The 20,884-nt window shown below is 44.3% G+C and overlaps 1 protein-coding gene across 1 annotated transcript; it reads right to left on the bottom strand.

Annotated features, from left to right (window-relative positions):
• Positions 1-26: 26 nt before the first annotated feature.
• On the bottom strand, positions 27-7,023 carry LOC123188796 (uncharacterized). Its single transcript, XM_044601046.1, has 6 exons — positions 2,427-7,023; positions 2,180-2,356; positions 1,930-2,112; positions 1,690-1,866; positions 1,506-1,622; positions 27-1,415 (listed from the first exon to the last, which is right to left on the bottom strand). Exons 1-6 carry the CDS (start codon positions 6,819-6,821, stop codon positions 207-209), a joined length of 6,258 nt encoding a protein of 2,085 aa, XP_044456981.1. The 5' UTR covers positions 6,822-7,023; the 3' UTR covers positions 27-206.
• Positions 7,024-20,884: the final 13,861 nt, after the last annotated feature.

Below are 20,884 nucleotides of genomic sequence, written 5' to 3'. Positions count from 1 at the left end.
TATTTAGATTGCAACTCTCACCTTCATTCTGGAAAGCAAAGAATTTAAATAAACTTCACCCAAGATGAAAGGTGCATACCGACCTTCATGAGAATCAACACAAACGAAACAAACTAGCCTGCATCGGTGTTTGATCTCACAAAGAAAGTACAGTTCTACATGAAATTTTATGCAAACCTATCATTTAGCATGGAGCTAATTAAAGGTCAATGCCTTTTTGATCTGGAAATAACCTCACCAACATGATCCATGTTCATCACTTGTCTCTGCATGCTAGCAATCTGTGCCTTCAGTATTCTGATCTCCATCTCCATCCTAGTTTTCTCAGCAATGCGAGCATTTTGCACATCTTCTAAAATATTAAGTGCATATTGCTCTTGTCTCCATCGAGGCGTCTCTTCTGGTGGACCTGTCACCAACTCCAGTGCACGATCTCTTCCACAAACCCTCCCAGTATCATGCAATGGAACTTTGATATCCTTGCTGACTGAAACTGGTTCCACAGCTCCATGTCGAGAATAATACCCAACATTGTTTATATGTGTGTTCTTTGATGGATCAGAACGAATTCTTTCCTGATATACTGTGATGTCTTTCAGATAGACAGATATACTGCTACTATGTGTTCTCCTGACCTCTTCAATACTTGGTCGGCCAAATTTACTGGTCTGGCAACCAGTGTTTACTGGATCAGAAACATGCTTCCCATCGTTTTTTATCGATTCTTCAGCCCCTTTGTTATTATTCTCACCCCGGTGATCCATACCTGAAGGAGCAATTGAAGCACTCTCTGTGTAGGTCTGCTCTTGTTCAGACGCTTCATCATTCTCTCTACCAATGGACAACTCTGTCTTATTCTCTAAAATTTCTTGTTTCACTTCTATCTCATGTTCAAACTCTGATTGAAGATCCCCCTTGGACTCTTTTCTTGCAGTTTGATTCCATCCAGAGCCTTCAGCATTTGATTTATTGTGGTCTCCCAATGGCACACATTTCTGCTGGTTTTGGGAAGAAACTTTATCCTTTGCCATATTAACAGCTTGTGTACAAAGAGCATCATTATTCATTTGCATTGTCCCATCAGGTTTCGCTTCACCACATTCAGGTGCATCTGTGTTAACCAACACTCTCCCTGTGTTCTCATCTGTTGTTCTCTCGTCCTGCTTCTCCAGCACCGTCGGTTCCTGTGGATCTGATTTATTGTGGTCTCCCAATGGCACACATTTCTGCTGGTTTTGCAAAGAAATTTTATCCTCGGCCATGTTAACAGCTTGTGTACAAAGAACATCATTATTCATTTTCAAGGTCCCATCAGGTTTTGCTTCACCACATTCAGGAGCATCTGTGTTAACCAACATTCTCCCTGTGTTCTCATCTGTTGTTCCCTCGTCCTGCTTCTCCAGCACCACCAGTTCCTGTGGACAATATCCATCAGATTCTACTAGTATATGTATATAGAGAGACCCACATGCAAGGGGTGGGGTTAGGGCTCAAAGCTCCATTACATTCTCCATGCATAAATCCCACTGGTTCCGTGTTCCCACGTCACCACTATCATTGGCGCTCATGTCTTCCAAGATCCTCCCATCTCCAACACCATTGTCCTGTTTGTCCTGCCTTGCCTGCAAATGTAAAACAGCCTTGTCAGATTGAATCATAGTCAGATTGCTATTCTAAAGTTGTACTTGCCTCCTCACTGCCGCACGCTTCCATATTTTGTATTCCTTCAACACAATTCGCCTTGTTAACATCCACGATAGCCACAGTGGTATCTGCTCCACCACCACCAAGTGTATCGACCACTACCAAGGGTCTTACATTTCCTTCTGTGATTATACACCCCAATTCTTTTTCCGATGCTTGTTCCTGTACAAGAGTATGATCAGATTCCACCAATCAAAGAAAACATTATATTGTCAGTAGACTCACTTCCTTAATGTCCAAATGCTCCTGATTCTGTATTCCTTTGGTAGACAGGACCTCATTAATTTTGGTCTCAGGTGAATCAGCTTGAAACTCACAGCACCCAAGCGTAATGACATCTCCTAACATTGCCATTTTCTTGTTCTCGATTGTAGGTCCTAAATCTTGTCTTTCCTCCGTTGTTTGTTGCTACAAAAGATCAAGTATCAGGACTCAGAAAAGATATTTCAGATGGAGATTCTGCAAGTGCACTCACCTTGTCCAAGTCCAAAGCCTCCTGGTTCTGAATTTCGACTGTAGACCAAGTTTCATCAACCTCCATAAGAACGAAATCATTAGATCCATTTCCTACCATATGGCTGTCTTCCAATATTTGTGTCTCCTTATTTGTGAATATTATTCCACACTCATTTATCTGTTTAATAGACACTTCCTGCAAAAGAGAACAATCATATTAACTACCCTACCAGTTAATACAGTAAAAGATTTACAAGCATACTCACCTCATGCATGTCCAAAGTTTTGTGGTCATCTACTCCTTGAATCTCCATAGCAGCTCCATCAGACAATGATTCCCTCTCATTTATCAACCCAACATCCTGAAGGCAGTGCTTCTCCGTCATGCCTTCAACAGGAACTTCCTTCTGCCCTTCTTTTGACTGTATGATGGCTGGGCTACATAACAAACTATTGGTTGAATTCTTTAAAGATTCCACTGTATCGTTGTCAAATTCTTTTTCCTGTTCTTGAGTGATATCTTTGGGATTTTCCTCAACACCTATCCTTGTGAGTGTTTTGCTTTGTCCATCCACCTGCTCCACTAGAGTAATTTCTTCAATGTAGTTGTACATATATCCTGCTGTCAGTGCTTCCCCTTGTCGTTCTTCTGCCTGTTTAACCCCAAGAGCATCCTTAGTATTCTCCTCGGTATCTTTCGCCCTTAGCACCTTGCGTTCCTCCCCTTCTTCTCGTTTCACTTGGTAAACCTCTTTGGACCCATCGACTTCTCTCTCTGGTAAATCCAAGCCACCTGCATTGGGATTTTGCTTTGCATCTTTCTCAATTGGTGCCTCATCGTTTATGTTCGCGTGTTTTCCTTGTGGAACTTCCGCATTATCTTCTTCAATATCTTTCTTGGCCTGCTTTGCATCTTTCTCAATTGGTTCCTCATTGTTTATGTTCACGCGCTTTCTTTGTGGAACTTCCGCATTATCTTCTTCAATATCTTTCTTGGCCAAGCACCTGGTTTCGTCCCTTGCTGGAAGGTCTATTTGCAAGATGCTGTCGGGCCTATCATTGCCCATCATGGTCCCATTGACTTGTTCTGCTTCCGCATTCACTTTGGGTACTGCCTTGACCTTATCATCAGTACTTTCCTCCATTGGCCCATGAGTGCCATCAATCCCTATACTTCTCAATTCAGAATTTTCTTCAAACTTCTTGTCTGCAACTCCCTTAATCAAAACCTTTGTATGTTTGGTTTCTGCATGCTCTACGTCAAAAACTTCCTGAAGCTTACCATCAGTATCTTCCTCCATTGGCTTATGAGTTCCTTTCATTTTTGTACTTTGTATATCAAAAACTTCATCAAACTTCTCATCTGAATCTTCCTTCATCAAATTCTTTACCTCTTCCATTTCTGCATGTGTTATACCAGGAAACTCTGCTAGCTTATCATCATCATTGTTCTCTATGAGCTCCCTAGCCTTTTCCGCTTCTGCATGTGCACCTTCAAGAACATCTCCAGGCTCCTCAATATCTCTCCCTGTTAATCTCTTACCGTCATCCATATCTGCATGCCCTGCTTCTGTAGCTTCCTCAGGTTTCTCAGTGTCAAAGTGTGCATGCATCTCTGCCTCTGCAATGTCTACATCCTCTACTTCAGCAACTTCGTTGTGCCCCTCATCTGCACCTCCATTTGCCATAGTATTAATTTCTACCTGTTCTGCATCCTCTACTTCTGCAACTTTCTTGTGCACATCTTCAGCATCTTTCTGTGTTAGATTCAGAGCTTTATCCACGTCTGCACTCCCTTCTTCAGGAACACCCAAAAGAACTGCAGCCATATTAATGCCAGTTGCCACTGCCTCCACTGTTTGAGGAACATTTTCGTGTTCACCCTCATTGTCTTTTTCCATAAGAGTAATGTCTTCTCCACATTCTACAATGTCAACTGGAGGAGCTTCCTGAGGCTTCTGCTTGCTATCTTTCATTGCCATCTGATCGCTTTCTCCTCCAGTCTCTTCTTTACAGGAAATCTCCCTCTCCTCATCGACGACAAAATCTAAAGCAGTTTCTTCATCATTTGTTGCCACTCCAGCAGCAGCACAAGTATCCTCCATTATGCATGACATTTCAACACATTCACCAACATCATTTGCCTGCTGAACTGGAAGTATTTCCTCAGGCAAAGCCACTGTCTCCTGAGGATTGTTCGTAACACCTGCATAGGCTCCTTGTTTGCTCCCTGACAAGATTCCAATAGAATGACTTGTTCCCTGCCCAACCCTTCCAACTCCTTCTGAAACTACGGTACCTTCAATAGCCACCGCTACATTATCCTTTTCTTCCATGTCTTTCGTGACAAGAGCAACGACTTCTTCGGGTCTATTTGACATACCACGGGACTCGTCAACTGCAAGTTTGGCTTTCTTCTCCAACTCCTGAGAAACAATGGTGCCTTCTTCTGGTCTACCTGTAGCATCAAGACGCTTATCTTCAAGAAGATTAACTATTTTTTCCTCCATCATCACAGCATCGCCTCCTTCAGGTGCACTGGAGAAATTTGTGAGCTTATCAACTGTGATAGCTTCCTCTATGACATCCTCACTGAAATCAACATCAGTCAAGAGATCACTGTATTCTTCTCTCTCCATAGATACTGAAGGTTTAACCTCCTCAGGCATATTAGGGACAGCAGGAGGTTCCCCTCTGATCAGCTCACTGGTATTTTTCAAAATCTGGTCACTCCATTCATCCTTGGCATCTTCACTGAATGTAGAGATTTCGGTTGACACCACTGTCTCGTCAAAATATGGCTCATTCACTAAATGATCTACATCACCTGCCATAGAGCCCTTCAAATACACACCTTTGTACTTTGTCCCAACCAGAGACTTAGCCATGAGGTTCCCATCATCTCCCCTGCCCAGATTCATATCCCTATCCTTCCTCAAATTTACAGTAGGAGTTGACACCTGCTTCCTTGGCACAAGAAGTACAATATCATCTCTAGTTCCAGCACTAGCTGACATGGACTTGTCTGATCCAGCAACAGATTTTGGCGAGGATCCCCTTTTGCAGCTGCCACCACTAGTTCCACTGCTCCCGTTCCTACCGGCTGCAAGCCAATCCGACAGCTTCGCATCATACAACTCCTCAAGTTTTCGCTTTTTATCATTACTAGGGGAGATTCGAGCCTTCTTCATTTTCCGCTCCCTCTCTGCCTCGGCTTCCATGGCTGCCCGTGTCTTCTTCACCTTACGCTTGGAAAGCTTCCCTTCCACAGAAATGCTTCCTGCCCCAACATCAAGGTCAGGTGGCAATGGCTGCGTCCACCACTCTGCATACCGAGCCGTGACTCCTGGTTCAGTGCAAGGGGTAAAGACGGCTACGTCCTTCCCCTCCAAATCGTAGGTCTCCCATGCAACCCCCCAATCCTCATTTGCTCGGCGAACATCCCCAGGCACATCTTGGTCCAGTCCAAACTGCATTGCAACGCGGTGTGGGAGGTACTGCTCAATGCAATCCATCCCCACTAGCTCACAAGCATGCAGGCAATGCGCGAGTGAAATCAATTCCTCATCTTCGTTTATATCACTGCCACGAACCCACCCGATATGATCCTTGCATGCATGCTCCGAGCTGGTATAGGGCCGCCATAAAAAGTTCTTCCCCGAATTGAGCACCTCGCGGATCATCATTGGATTCATCTTCTTGCTCACATCATGCCAGCTAGCAGCCCTTGGCTCGCCATCCTTGATGAGGTTGGGCTTTCCATCCCAGAGTACAGGGAACCGCTCCCACATCCATAACTGAAGGATGTAGAGGGGCGCATGAACTGACAAGGGAGACAGCAACTCTGCATTGCCGCCTGTTGCGCTTGCGGCCACCAAGTAAGTCTTCATCTCACGCAGGTCCCGGTACAGGGACGCGAGCACGGCTGGCCCAAGGGCGACGCGGTCACCGCGCGCCATGCGGACAGCAAGCGGGAAGAGGGACTGGCGCATGGTGGACTCCGGGTGGCCCGGGAGCACGAAGCGCGTGAGCCAGAGCGCAAGGAAGGAGGCGTGCTCGATGACGGCGTCCATGTCCGTGTCCGTGAGGAAATGCTTCATCCAGGCGGCGTGGTGCGCCTTCTTGCAGGCGCTCCGGTTGAAGTCGAGGCGCACCCCGTTGAGCGCCGCCTCGTCCGGGCGCCACTGGTGCGGCAGCGGCGCGGGCACGGGGGAGCCGTCGGCGGGGAAGCCCCCGAGCACGGCGACGTCCTCGAGCGTGATGGTGGCCTCGCCCCAGGGGAAGACGAAGGTGCTGGTGGAGGGGGACCAGAAGGAGGCGAGGTGGAGCACGGCGGAGGCGTCCCTCTTGATCCTGTAGGTGGAAGCGAGGACGGCGTCGAAGATCCCAAGTTCCCGCCAGAGGCGCTCGTGGATCGGGCGTAGCTTGGCGACCCAGAGCTCCCAGTGGCGCGGGGCGCCGAGCCAGCCCCTGAAGGCGACGCGGAACTCGGCGGCGGTGGCAGCGGAGGGAGGGGGAGGCGGGCGGAAAGGGGGCGGGCCAGGGGCACCGTCGATAGGGAGGAGGACGTGGGCCAGGCGGCGCTGAGGAGCGCCGCCGTCCGAGTGCATGTCCATGGGGAGCTCCTGGACAAGAAGGAGCTCGTCGTCGGAGGAGGACATGGCGACGGCGGCGGCAACGGCGATGCCGGTGGCGTCCCTTAGAAGAAGATTCGTGGGTTTAGTGTTGGGGGTTAGATCAGTGGATGAACAAATGGATAGATCAGAGGATGCATCTTCGTCTTGGTCTTGAATGCCCCAATTCCTCTCCCCTCACGGACTGACAGCCAGTCTTCTGCCCCCGCTTGGGTCATTGGTAATGGTGCCATCCGAGGCACTTTCAATTCTGCTTTAATCTGTCAAAAGGAATCTTCTTTTTTCATGAGAGGTGATCTTATCATTTATTTATTTCCTTCTGTTTTGCAGACGCAAATGCACAGTAGTTATTTGCCCCTGCACTAATGCTTTTCATGTGTGCCTTTTCCATACAAGTATGTTTTTCATAATCTTCCATCCTTCTTTAAACTATTTTTCTTCTCTCGAGTATTTTAGATTTTTAAGTTTTTCCCCCGATGATTACATTAACAACGCGTTTGGCAATATTTGAGAAGGGGAGGGGGAGTTTAGTGTAGGGAGTTCTATTGAGATTAGACATGTGATGAGTCTTTTTATTACCAAAAAATCCACTGTTTGATGTGTGATAGGAATTATATGTGAGAATTTGAGGAGAATTTGTATTCCCTTGTTTGGTTGACGAGGAACTGGATCAGAGAAGTGAACATAAGTTATGATGAAGGCTTAAAATTAGCGGCGGTTAGGGTTACACCTTCCCACCAAACAACTCTAGTGAGCCCGTGAATTAGTCTCCCCTCGGCCTGCCGCTCCGGCGGCTGGCGATGGGGAGGAGAATCCCGATGCCTCGACTCCGGCTAACAGTTTAGGTTAAGATTTTTCGTCCTCGCGGGGGCGGCGTTCAGGTGGATGGCGGTGCTTCTTCTTCGAGTTGGTCTTCCAGGCTTTAATCCAACTCGAGTTCGTCCAACTGGACGAACCGACAGAGCTCCGGCGTATATTCCTGCCATCTCCTTGGGGTGGTGAGGTTAGGGTTTCTCGTCGTACGTGAGCGTCGGTGAGATCTGATGTCAGGCACTTCAGATCGATTCAAGGGTTCAACGACGACGACTGGAACTCCTGGGCGCTGGTCCTTAGGGGCACGTGCATGAAGACTTCGTGGCTGACATCGACGAGGTCAGGCCGACTCTTGTAAGGGAGCGGCGATAGCGGCACATTGGCGGCTCGTTCTGACGGCAGTAGTGGCCGTTCGATGGTCTAGAGACTTCAATGTAGTTCCTATTATGTTTGGGGTGCTTTGTACTTTCCATGAACTTTTGTATTAAGATATGGATTGCTTTTTCACAAAAAAATGGTTAAGTTTGACTTGCTAAAGCAATTCCCTCCCAATTGCCACCCCTCCCCTCTTAATAAAACGGTGGGAGTTGGAGTCTCAAGTCCCATGCCTATTACTCTATAAGTTCCCAATCCCCCCCAACCAAACAATAGATTTGAAATCTCGTACTCCTTTAATTCCCATTCACTGACTCTAATTACCCCCAACCAAACACGTTGCAAGGGTTAGTGATGCATTTTTACTGGGATGGCTTGATTTTTTTCCCGACAAAATAACAATAGGAGGAAGAGAGGCTCTTCCTTAGCTGTTGCGCTACTTCAAATATATGAGAGAACATGTCTCGACATGATGTTTTTTCAGTGTGGCGCCTCGTCGTCATCGGGTGTCTACTTTGCACGCTCACCTTGTTGTTTGCAGTTCCCCGGTTCCACTGACTTATCACTGCCGGAGTTTGAATGTCAATGTATGGCCTCCTCCCAAATGAGGCCTCTTTGTGTGGCTATTCAACAAGAACCACCTCCACATCTTCAATCAACTTCTCGCTTGACAGTGGATGAACTTGTATCTGTTAGTATGTTGGTGCAAACCTCGTGATGGCGCATCACTTCATAATCTCATGTTCGCTAGGATGACAAACGAGTGTGTTTGGTAACGCAGAGCTTCTGCATATCCAAAGCCATATCAAATTGTCCTCCATTATCCACCCGCGAAGATATCCACGGGGGAACAATTTCCACCTATGTTTGTACCTACCGGATATCCATGTAGCAAATACTAAATAATAGAAACACAAATTTGTACATTTGCAACAATGGTGAATAAAAGTCCTAACCGTACAAAAGCCTCACTAGCATTTGCAAGCACGCCACAAGGGAGCGGTAGTTAGTCATAGGGAGAAGGATGACTAGGTGAGGGTTAGATTAGGTCATGGGGTTTGGTCTTTGGAGACTAGCACTACTGCAGGATGCTGCTAACGAGACACTAAGATCAGAGACCCTTCGACGAAACTATGTGCGATGCCACAATTGCAATGGTGGTGTAAAAAAACCGTCAAAAAAGGTGCAAAACATTTGCGATGGTGGAGCCATCAAACATGGTTCAGATTTTAGTTGCGTGTGCGATGTAGGGCATACGGTTCAGTTCAATTAATTGTTTGTGTAGGATCGAAAGTATGTCCAGAGGGGGGTGATTAGACTAGTTGACCAAATAAAAATCTAGCCTTTTCCCAATTTTAAGTTTTGGCGGATTTTAGCAACTTAGAACAAGTCAAGTAAGCAACCTACACATGCAAGTCTAAGAGTATAGCAGCGGAATGTAAAACACTTGCATATGAAGGTAAAGAAAGGAGTTTGGAGGGAGCAAACGCAATGTAGACACGGAGATTTTTGGCGTTGTTCCGATAGGTGGTTCTATTGTACATCCACGTTGATGGAGAATTTAACCCACGGAGGGTAACGACTACGAGAGTCCACATAGGGCTCCACCCACGAAGGGTCCATGAAGAAGCAACCTAGTCTATCCCATCATGGCCATCGCCAACGAAGGACTTGCCTCACTATGGTAGATCTTCACAAAGTAGGCGATCTCCTTGCCCTTACAAACTCCTTGGTTCAACTCCACAATCTTGTCGGAGGCTCCCAAGTGACACCTAACCAATCTAGGAGACACCACTCTTCAAAAGGTAATAGATGGTGTATTGATAATGAACTCCTTGCTCTTGTGCTTCAAATGATAGTCTCCCCAACACTCAATTCTCTCTTAAGGATTTGGATTTGGTGGAAAGATGATTTGAGTGGAAGGCAACTTGGGGAAGGCTAGAGATCAGGATTCTTATGGTTGGATTGGAATATCTTGGTCTCAACACATGAGTAGGTGGTTCTCTTCTCAGAAAATGTATGGTAGAAGTGTAGGCACGTTCTGATGGCTCTCTCCACGAATGAAGAGTGGGTGGAGGGGTATAATAGCCTCCACACAAAATCTAACCATTACACACAATTTACCATACTCGGTGAGACCGAATCATAAAACTCGGTCAGACCAATTTAGTTCAAAATGTGAATGTTAGGCATTTCGGTGGGACCGACATGTCGACTCGGTGAGGCCAATTTCATTGGGGTTAGGGCATAACGTAATATCGGTGAGACCGATCACATAAACTCGGTAGGACCGATTTCTGTAATAGGTAAATAGAGAGTTGGTCAGGCAAACTCGGTGGGACCGAATCGCTCATTCCAGTGAGACCGAAACGTTATGAAAGGGAAACAAAGAGTTTGCATTGCGAACTCGGTGGGATCGATCGCTCGTCTCGGTTGGACCAAAACGTTACAAAGGGAAACAGAGAGTTTGCAATCCCATCTTGGTGAGACCGAGATCCCTATCAATGAGACCGAAGTGACTAGGGTTTCTGGTAGTGGCTATGTCAAGAGAACTCGGTGGCGCCGGATAGATAATTTCGGTGGGGCCGAGTTTGACTTTTGGTTTGGGACATATGTGGATATGAGAAAGTGGTTGAGGGCTTTTGGAGCATATCACTAAGCATTTTGAGCAAGCAAGCCATTAAGCAACACCTCATCCCCTTTTAATAGTATTGGCTTTTCCTATGGACTCAATGTGATCTTGGATCACTAAAATGAAAAATGTAGAGTCTTGAGCTTGAGACAATTTGTGTCCTTAACATTTTGAGGGGTCCACATTTCTAATCCATGCCATGCCAATCATTGAACTTTCTGAAATGATCATCTTGAAATAGCATTAGTTCAATGAGCTAGATGTTGTTAGGAATTACCAAAACCACCCAGAGATAGTTGCACTTTCAATCTCCTTTTTTGGTAATTGATGACAACATATAGATAAAAGCTTCGACAAATGATAATAAGATTGAAATTCATTGTCGCTTGAGAAGTATATGATAAGAAGAGCTCCCCCTAAATTTGTGCATTATTTAAAATTTGCTTTGAATGCAAATGCACAATCGATTAGGATCATGGGTTACTCTTCCATGTCATATACATCTTGGTGGAGCGCTCAAAATGATATAATGTAAAAACATGCACTCATCACCAAGTAAAGTGAATGATCATACATATAAGATATAAGACATAATATCATCCAAGCAAACATCGAAGTAGGATATGATCAAACACATGATCATACAAGTGTCTCACACACAAACATAAAGAGTATTAAACAAGCACACACAAAAGTATCAAGCAAATAGCAAGAGAGACAAGGAAGCAAAACACTCTATCTCGAAGCCTATGATCTATACATTTCTCCCCCTTTGGCAACAAGTTATCAAAAAGTTTGAAAATGCATAGTGCTATGCGTCTCTCTAGGCTTGGTCTTCGGGAGGTGGTGTAGAGAGGACTCCAAGGACGAAGGCATCAGTAGACGTTGTTGGAGCTGGTGGAGTGGCAACTGGAGGTGGTACTGAGGTTGTTGCTGCTGGTGCTGAAGTAGTTGCTCTAGTGTCAGCCATGGGCACTGCAGTAGATCTCTGACCTCTAGGCACTCTCTGAAAGTCATTTGTGGTAGCCTGCCCTTTCCTCTCCTCTGCTTCCTCCTGGAGCTGCTCAACAACTGTCTGCATCTCAGTTACTTTCAGATCAAGATCATATAATTTGGTCTCAATGATCCTCTCCAAGCTCTCCTGATTCTTGTTCAGGGTGGCCAAGCCCTTCTCAATCCTAAATGTTGTTTGAATCAGATAAGCAAGACGATCTTGTTTTGACTTTAAGAATACTTCAGATGCCTCCTCGGCACTTGGCATATTTGCAGCCTTCTCAGCCTTTGCCTTCTCTCTCTTCTCTTGTGATTGCACAGATGTAGGATCATCCTCATTCATCACAACAGTGTTTTCCTCAAATTCTGGTCTCAAAGGTAAATGCTTCTTGTCCAACAAATAAGTGCCTGTGCCCATCTTGGAGTTGATGGTCACCTGAATATGTGGAGCATACCCGCAAGATCTCTTCTGATCTGCATCTGTCCTTTTGATTGTTTCAACAATCAGGCTCATGACCTTGAATTACTGAGGCACATCAAATATCTGCAGCAAGTTGATTGAATGGCCTCTGATCATCTTGTGATCTCCAAACTTGGGCAATAAAGTATGCCTCAAGATTGTATTGATAGTAGCTAGACCAGACAACAAATAATGTACAGACCCAAGCTTGTGTGTTTCTAGTGCCTTATCTGGGATCTCCTTGTACATATTTGCCATAGACTTGTGGTATTTCTTCTTCTTGGCATAGAAATCCAAATCATCTTCATGCTCTTCAGGGGCATTGATCAATTTTGCCCACTCCTCAACAGTTGACTGGTACCTTGTACCCTCACATTCATATAATTCTTCCATCTGGATAGAAATGAGTTGTAGAATAAAATTGCATAATGAGCTCATCATTCCACTTGGTAAGCTCCTGTCCCACAAACTTGTCAACACCACATGCTTTGAAGCTCTCATGAACACCTGGGAAGTAATCTTCATTCTCATCAATGTATTCCCAGTCGACCCACTTCATGTCACAGACTATGGGCTTCTTGTCAAGCAGAATGGTTTTATAGAAATCTTGTTGTTCTTTGGTGTGGAACCTGTAGTCCACTGCAGTTCTTCTCCTCACAACATAGGGATCAGACTGTCTCCAGAGTCTGAGACCTGCATCCTTCCTGATGTTCATGTCTTCTGTCACTGGATGGGTGTCATTATGATCCGGAATCTTTAGCTTAAGCTTTCTGAGCACTTGGGCTTCAGCATCTTCTTCCTAAACTTTAGGCACTGGGCCTTGCCTTGTTCTTTTTTGTAGCTAGAATGTTCCTAGTGCTCCTCTTAGGCTTTGGAGCTGGAGCAGAAGCTTTGGGTGCAGTCTTGGGCTTAGAAGGGGCAGCCCCAGACTTAATTGCATCCCCCATCAGCTTTTGGGACTTGGGTGCTGGTCCAGCATCCTCTTCCTCTTCCTTAGCTGGATCTCTCATTATAGAGGATCTACCAATGACTCTGGCAATGGTCTTATTGACCCTCTCTTTCCTTTTCTTTCTCTCTCCAGCAGCCTTTTTAGTTGGCTTAGAGGTTTCAACAGTTGAGACCCTGGCCTTTAAGGTTGGCACCCTCTTAGTAGGGGCCTTCTTGTGCATCCCAGATTTTGTTGCAACAGTAGTACCGTATTCCTTCTTTAGGACTTTCTTTTTGGAGCTCACTTCCTCCTCAGCAGCCACATAGTCCTCATCCTCTAAGTTCGAGATTTTCTTCTTCCTCTGTCTAGTAGCTGCCTTGGGCAAATTGCTTGGAGTGCTCCTGCTGCCCTCATCACAGCTGCTAGAGGGACTAGTGCCCTTACTCAAGTTCCCTTGCTCTTCTGATTTGTTCTGGCTATCACTTTGGTCAGACATATTGGCAAGGCAAACTGACAGCAGACCCTGTGAATAGATATAGATGAGTGGATAGGATGAGCATCACAAAGTGCAGAGTTTCTGCAAAACAGATGAATCAAAAACTTAGTTTAGTTTTCCCCAGAAAGCATCTTAGAGCTACCGATTTGTTAAACTTGGTGACACCGAAGCAACTTTTGGAGTCTAAACTAGTGAACTTGGTCAAACTGAGTCACAGTTCAGTGACTCCGAGATTGCTAGGGTTTCACAGAGAGTTGAACTCGGTCGCACCGATCTATTGCTTTCGGTCAGACCAAAAAGTGCAAGTGCTATGGCCTAGGCCAAATCGGTGAGACCGATTTCCACAACTCGGTCGGTCCGAGATGGGTTCGGCAGAAACCTAACCCTAAATTTTCGAATCAAACCTAATCTAATGGATGTTTTCTCTGGATAGATTGATCTCATACTTGGTAAAGAACATGGCATTGCATTGTGCTAAGAATCGGAGTAAGGAATTAGCACAAAAGTTCGAACTCATACCCTAGTTCGGCTGAGTTCGCTATGGCGGCAACGGCAGCGTTGAAATCCGTTGATGGTGACGGAAACCAGCGGCGGGAGGTCGCTAGCAACGAGGAGACGATCTAGAGAACCGAGGCGGCAGAGCAGGACACGCGCGGGATGAGAGGTTTTGAAGAAATTTCCAAAATCTCACCCGCCTGTATATATATCCTGAGCCTGTCGGTGTGACTGAGTGGAACAACTCGGTGGCACCGAGATGCAGAATCGCAAGCGGTTACTGCAACTCGGTGTGACCGAAAAGTTCAAATCGGTTGCACCGAATTGAAAAGCTAGATCAACTCAGTGAGCTCGGTGTGACCAAAGTGTATGGATCGGCCAGACCAAAATGCACAGAGAGGTTTTGGAAGTTTAAGTATGAAGAATCGGGGAATCCAAGTGCTCCTCACACAGAGTAGTTCGAATCTGACTTGATCGAACTTTGTGATGTAGCATGAATAGAGTTTGAGATGAGAAAAGCATAATAGCTAGAGGGAGTTCTTAGGCATTCTTGTGAATCCATTTGGCAAAAGAGAAAAAGCCAAACAATCAAAGCAACAAATGGATGTCCTTGAATGAGTAAAAATATGCAATCAACATGCTCACAGAATAAAATGGCAAATGAAATATGTGGCAAAGCATGCACAATCACTCTAGCATCTATCAAGCAATTTGCGATGACTAGGTCATCTATATATGAGTATATTGACTTAGGAGTCAAATGAGAACATTTGATCATAGGTCATACTCGTCGTTTAAGCACAAGTGGGGTTACCACTTTTTACATAAAGCATTGTTGTGTTCACACCATTAGAGTTGCTTTAGCTCAATTTCTAGAGTAAAGCTCCCCCTAGATGTGATATCCCCCTTAAGAGGGATGAACTAACCTTGGGTTCTGTCGATGATGACTTCATGTAAAAGTTGAAGATGTGGATGCTCAATGTTGATGCAGATCATTTGGAGCAACCCATTGGAGTGAGTTGCACTTTCAATACCTACATGGTTTAGTCCCACAAGGAACAAACAAGGATATCCATAGACATAGAGTGAAGTTCACATGAGATGATGTCCATTAAAGCATTAGGTTACCTTGTCCCTTGTCTTACTAACAAGAGGGTTTGTGACTCCTTGAACCAGTGCAAGATGTGGGAATTGTTTGCACTTTTCCTCGCAAAAATGATATGAGTGAAGTATGTTGGTGGAGTCACCCTCAAGAACTCTCTAGTTCTTCTTCTTCGGGATCCACATCATCTTGATGGGAATCCTTGGAGTTGTAGTTGTACTTGATGAAGTAGAACTTGATGTAGTCTTGGGAACCCACTTGACCAAGGCCTTATGAGCTTCTTCAAATGCATCAATTTCCTCTTGAAGCTTGTCCTTGCCTTTGTGCTTGTGGTCTTGTGGTGGAAGATCATCTTGAGCTTGTGTCCCTTGGAAAGAAGTGGGATCATACTTCTCTTGTTGAGGAACAAACTTCGTCTTGGGGTATTGATCTTCTTCCCACTCAACTCCATTGGCATTGAACTTTGGTTCAAAACCAACACCTTGATTCTTCCGGTGTCTTCCTTGCTTGCGTACAATTTCCTCAAATTGCTTACTCCCGGCAAGGCTCTTGTAAACACCTTTCTCTATAATTCCCTTCAATAAGCTATTTTCTTGCTCAAGTGTAACTTGGCTAAGAGAATCATTAGTGGAATCAAGAGAACTGCTAGAAGCAACAACATTGGATTTAGCATGATTATTGTTACTACTAGAAGAAGAATCTTTCTTCCACTTGTTGCTAGATTTTACTTGTGGCATGTAAGTAGACAAGAGTAAATGCTTGGCAAGGTAAGAAGAAATTTTCTTGCGAAGATCATCATTGATTGCTTTTAAGAACCCATGCTCTTGCTCAAGGTTGAGCTTTTCAAAGCATAGCTTCTCATGAGTCTTTAAAAGCTCTCGATGATCTTCCAAGGTAGTTTCATGAGCTAACTTAAGAGTGTTTAGTTCTTTAGTTAGACGCTCAATCTCCTTCTTATCATCATCATTTTTTTTATCTTGATTAGCATGATTAATAGCAATTTCATCATAGTTTTCATTACTAGAGTTTTCAACAAGTAAATCATCATCACCTAGCAAATCATCTTCATCACTATTGAAATCAACATACTCAGGGTGTGATACCTTTGGGCCTTTAGCCATCAAGCATCTCCCAATTCCTTCATTTGGTGAGTCAAATATGTCGTAGGAGTTGGTTGACACAAGTGCTAGACCGGCAACACCTTCATCTTGAGTATATTCGGAGTCGGAGTGATAACTTCTCTCGGAGTGATTGTCGGAGTCGGAGCCGGATACCCATTCACCAACATGAGCTTGATGTCTTCGTTTTGTGTATCTTCTTGATGACTTGTCCTTCCTTTCAGAATCCTTGCTTCTCCGAGATGTTCTTCATTCATAACGATCATCTCTACTCCTTCTCTCTCTTGGAGGTGATTTTTCTTTTCTACTTCTCCTTTTGGATGAATCTTCTCTTCTATTGTAGGGGGCCGTACACTGCTACCTCTTGAGCACTGCGTTGGTTTTCCCTTGAAGAGGAAAGGGTGATGCAACAAAGTAGCATAAGTATTTCCCTCGGCTTTTGAGAACCAAGGTATCAATCTAGTAGGAGATCACGCTCAAGTCCCACGCACCTACACAAACAAATAAGAACCTCGCAACCAACACGATAAAGGGGTTGTCAAGCCCTTCACGGTCACTTACGAGAGTGAGATCTGATAGATATGATAAGATAATATTTTTGGTATTTTTATGATAAAGATGCAAAGTAAAATAAAAGGCAAAGGAAATAACTAAGTGTTGGAAGATTAATATGATGGAAGATAGACCTGGGGGCCATAGGTTTCACTAGTGGCTTCTCTCAAGAGCATAAGTATTACAGTGGGTAAACGAATTACTGTCGAGCAATTGATAGAATTGAGCATAGTTATGAGAATATCTAGGTATGATCATGTATATAGGCATCACATCCGAGACAAGTAGACCAAAACGATTCTGCATCTACTACTATTACTCCACACATCGACCGCTATCCAGCATGCATCTAGAATATTAAGTTCATAAGAACAGAGTGATGCTTTAAGGAAGATGACATGATGTAGAGGGATAAACTCATGCAATATGATATAAACCCCATCTTTTTATCCTCGATGGCAACAATATAATAGGTGTCGGTTCCCTTTCTATCACTGGGATCGAGCACCGCAAGATTGAACCCAAAGCTAAGCACTTCTCCCATTGCAAGAAAGATCAATCTAGTAGGCCAAACCAAACTGATAATTCGAAGAGACTTGCAAAGATAAACCAATCATAAATAAAAGAATTCAGAGGAGAATCAAATATTGTTCATAGATAATCTGGATCATAAACCCACAATTCATCAGATCTCGACAAACACACCGCAAAAGAAGATTACATCGAATAGATCTCCAAGAGAATCGAGGAGAACTTTGTATTGAGATCCAAAGAGAGAGAAGAAGCCATCTAGCTAATAACTATGGACCCGTAGGTCTGAAGTAAACTACTCACACATCACTGGAGAGGCCATGGAGTTGATGTAGAGGCCCTCCGTGATCAATGCCCCCTCCAGCAGAGCTCCGGAAAAGGCCCCGAGATGGGATATCTCGAGTACAGAAGGTTGCGACGGTGGAATTAGGTTTTCGTGGTGCTCCTGGATGTTTGGGGGCTACGTGGATATATATAGGAGGAAGAAGTACGTTCGTGGAGCAACGGAGGGCCCACGAGGGTGGAGGGCGCGCCCAGGGGGGTAGGCGCCCCCCTGCCTCGTGCCTTCCTCCCTTGTTTCTTGACGACCACTCCAAGTCTCCTGGATCACGTTTGTTGAGAAAATCATGTTCCCGAAGGTTTCATTCCGTTTGGACTCCATTTGATATTCCTTTTCTTCGAAACCCTAAAATAGGCAAAAAAACAGCAATTTGGGCTGGGCCTCCGGTTAGTAGGTTAGTCCCAAAAATGATATAAAAGTGTAAAATAAAACCCATTAACATCCAAAATAGATAATATAATAGCATGGAGCAATCAAAAATTATAGATACGTTGGAGACGTATCAAGCATCCCCAAGCTTCCTGCTCGTCCTCGAGTAGGTACATGATAAAAGAAGAATTTTTGATGTGGAATGCTTTGTAACATATTTCTCAATGTAATTTTTCTTTATTGTGGCATGAATGTTCAGATCCGAAAGATTCAAGATAAAAGTTTAATATTGAAATATAAATAATAATACTTCAAGCATACTAACTAAGCAATTATGTCTTCTCAAAATAACATGGCCAAAGAAAGTTATCCCTACAAAATCATATAGTCTGGCTATGCTCTATCTTCACCACACAAAATATTTAAATCATGCACAACCCCGATGACAAGCCAAGCAATTATTTCATACTTTTGATGTTCTCAAACTTTTTCAATCTTCACGCAATATATGAGCGCGAGCCATGGATATAGCACCATGGTGGAATAGAATGGTGGTTGTGGAGAGGACAAAAAGGACAAGATAGTCTCACATCAACTAGGCGTATCAACGGGCTATGGAGATGCCCATTAATAGATATCAATGTGAGTGAGTAGGGATTGCCATGCAACGGTGATACTTCTCCAACGTATCTATAAGTTTTGATTGCTCCAGGCTATATTATCTACTGTTTTGGACATTATTGGGCTTTATTATCCACTTTTATATTATTTTTGGGACTAACCTATTAACCGGAGGCCCAACCCAGAATTGCTGTCTTTTTGCCTGTTTTAGGGTTTCGAAGAAAAGGAATATCAAACGGAGTCCAAACGGAATGAAACCTTCAGGAACGTGATTTTCTCACCGAATACAACTCAGGAGACTTGGACCCTACGTCAAGCCAACTAACAGGAGGCCACGAGGTAGGGGGGCGCGCCTGCCCCCCCCCCCCAGGCGCTCCCTCCACCCTTGTGGGGCCCCTGTTGCTCCACCGACATACTTATTCCTCGTATATATACCCACGTACCCTCAAACGATCAGAGACGGAGCCAAAACCCTAATTCCACCGCCGTAACTTTCTGTATCCATGAGATCCCATCTTGGGGCCTGTTCCGGAGCTCCGCCGGAGGGGGCATCGATCAGGTAGGGCTTCTACATCAACACCATAGCCTCTCCGATGAAGTGTGAGTAGTTTACTTCAGACCTACGTGTCCATAGTTAGTAGCTAGATGGCTTCTTCTCTCTTTTTGGATCTCAATACAATGTTCTCCCCCTCTCTTGTGGAGATCTATTCGATGTAATCTTCTTTTTGCGGTGTGTTTGTTGAGACCGATGAATTGTGGGTTTATGATCAAGTCTATCTATGAATAATATTTGAATCTTCTCTGAATTCTTTTATGTATGATTGGTTATCTTTGCAAGTCTCTTCGAATTATCAGTTTGGTTTGGCCTACTAGATTGATCTTTCTTGCAATGGGAGAAGTGCTTAGCTTTGGGTTCAATCTTGCGGTGTCCTTTCCCGGTGATAGTAAGGGCAGCAAGGCACGTATTGTATTGTTACCATTGAGGATAACAAGATGGGGTTTTCTTCATATTGCATGAGTCTATCCCTCTACATCATGTCATCTTGCTTAAGGCGTTACTCTATTTTTAACTTAATACTCTAGATGCATGCTGGATAGCGGTCGATGAGTGGAGTAATAGTAGTAGATGCATGCAGGAGTCGGTCTACTTGTCTCGAACGTGATGCCTATATACATGATCATACCTAGATATTCTCATAACTATGCTCAATTCTGTCAATTGCTCAACAGTAATTTGTTCACCCATCGTAGAATACTTATGCTCTCGAGAGAAGCCACTAGTGAAACCTATGGCCCCCGGGTCTATCTTTATCATATTAATCTCCTACTACTTAGTTATTTACTTTGCCATTTACTTTGCCTTTATTTTACTTTGCATCTTTATCATAAAAATACCAAAAATCTTATCTTATCATATCTATCAGATCTCACTCTCGTAAGTGGCCCTATAGGGATTGACAGCCCCTATTTGCGTTGGTTGCGAGGATTTATTTGTTTTGTGCAGGTACGAGGGACTCGTGCGTAGCCTCCTACTGGATTGATACCTTGGTTCTCAAAAACTGAGGGAAATACTTACGCTACTTTGCTGCATCATCCCTTCCTCTTCGGGGAAAACCAACACAGTGCTAAAAGAGGTAGCAAACGGATGCACTAGAGCTATAAGTATATGAAAGCTCAACAAAAGAAACTAAGTGGGTGTGCATCCAACTCGCTTGCTCACGAAGACCTAGGGCATTTTGAGGAAGCCCATCATTGGGATATACAAGACAAGTTCTATAATGAAAAATTCCCACTAGTATATGAAAGTGATATCATAGGAGATTCTCTATATGAAGAACATGGTGCTACTTTGAAGCACAAGTGTGGAAAAAGGATAGTAGCATTGTCCCTTCTCTCTTTTTCTCTCATTCATTTTTTTGGGCCTTCTTTTTTTGGCCTTTTCTTTTTTTCGTCCGGAGTCTCATCCCGACTTGTGGGGGAATCATAGTCTCCATCATCCTTTCCTCACTTGGGAAAATGCTCTAATAATGATGATCATCACACTTTGTTTACTTACAACTCAAGAATTACAACTCAATACTTAGAACAAAATATGACTCGATGTGAATGCCTCCGGCGGTGTACCGGGATGTGCAATGATGCATGAGTGACATGTATGAAGAATTATGAACGGTGGCTTTGCCACAAATACGATGTCAACTACATGATCATGCAAGCAATATGAGAATGATGAAGCATGTCATAATAACGGAACGATGGAAAGTT

This window comes from Triticum aestivum, chromosome 2A (assembly GCF_018294505.1).
Source record: "Triticum aestivum cultivar Chinese Spring chromosome 2A, IWGSC CS RefSeq v2.1, whole genome shotgun sequence".
NCBI lineage: Eukaryota > Viridiplantae > Streptophyta > Magnoliopsida > Poales > Poaceae > Triticum > Triticum aestivum.
This window is presented reverse-complemented; position numbering and strand designations above follow the sequence as displayed.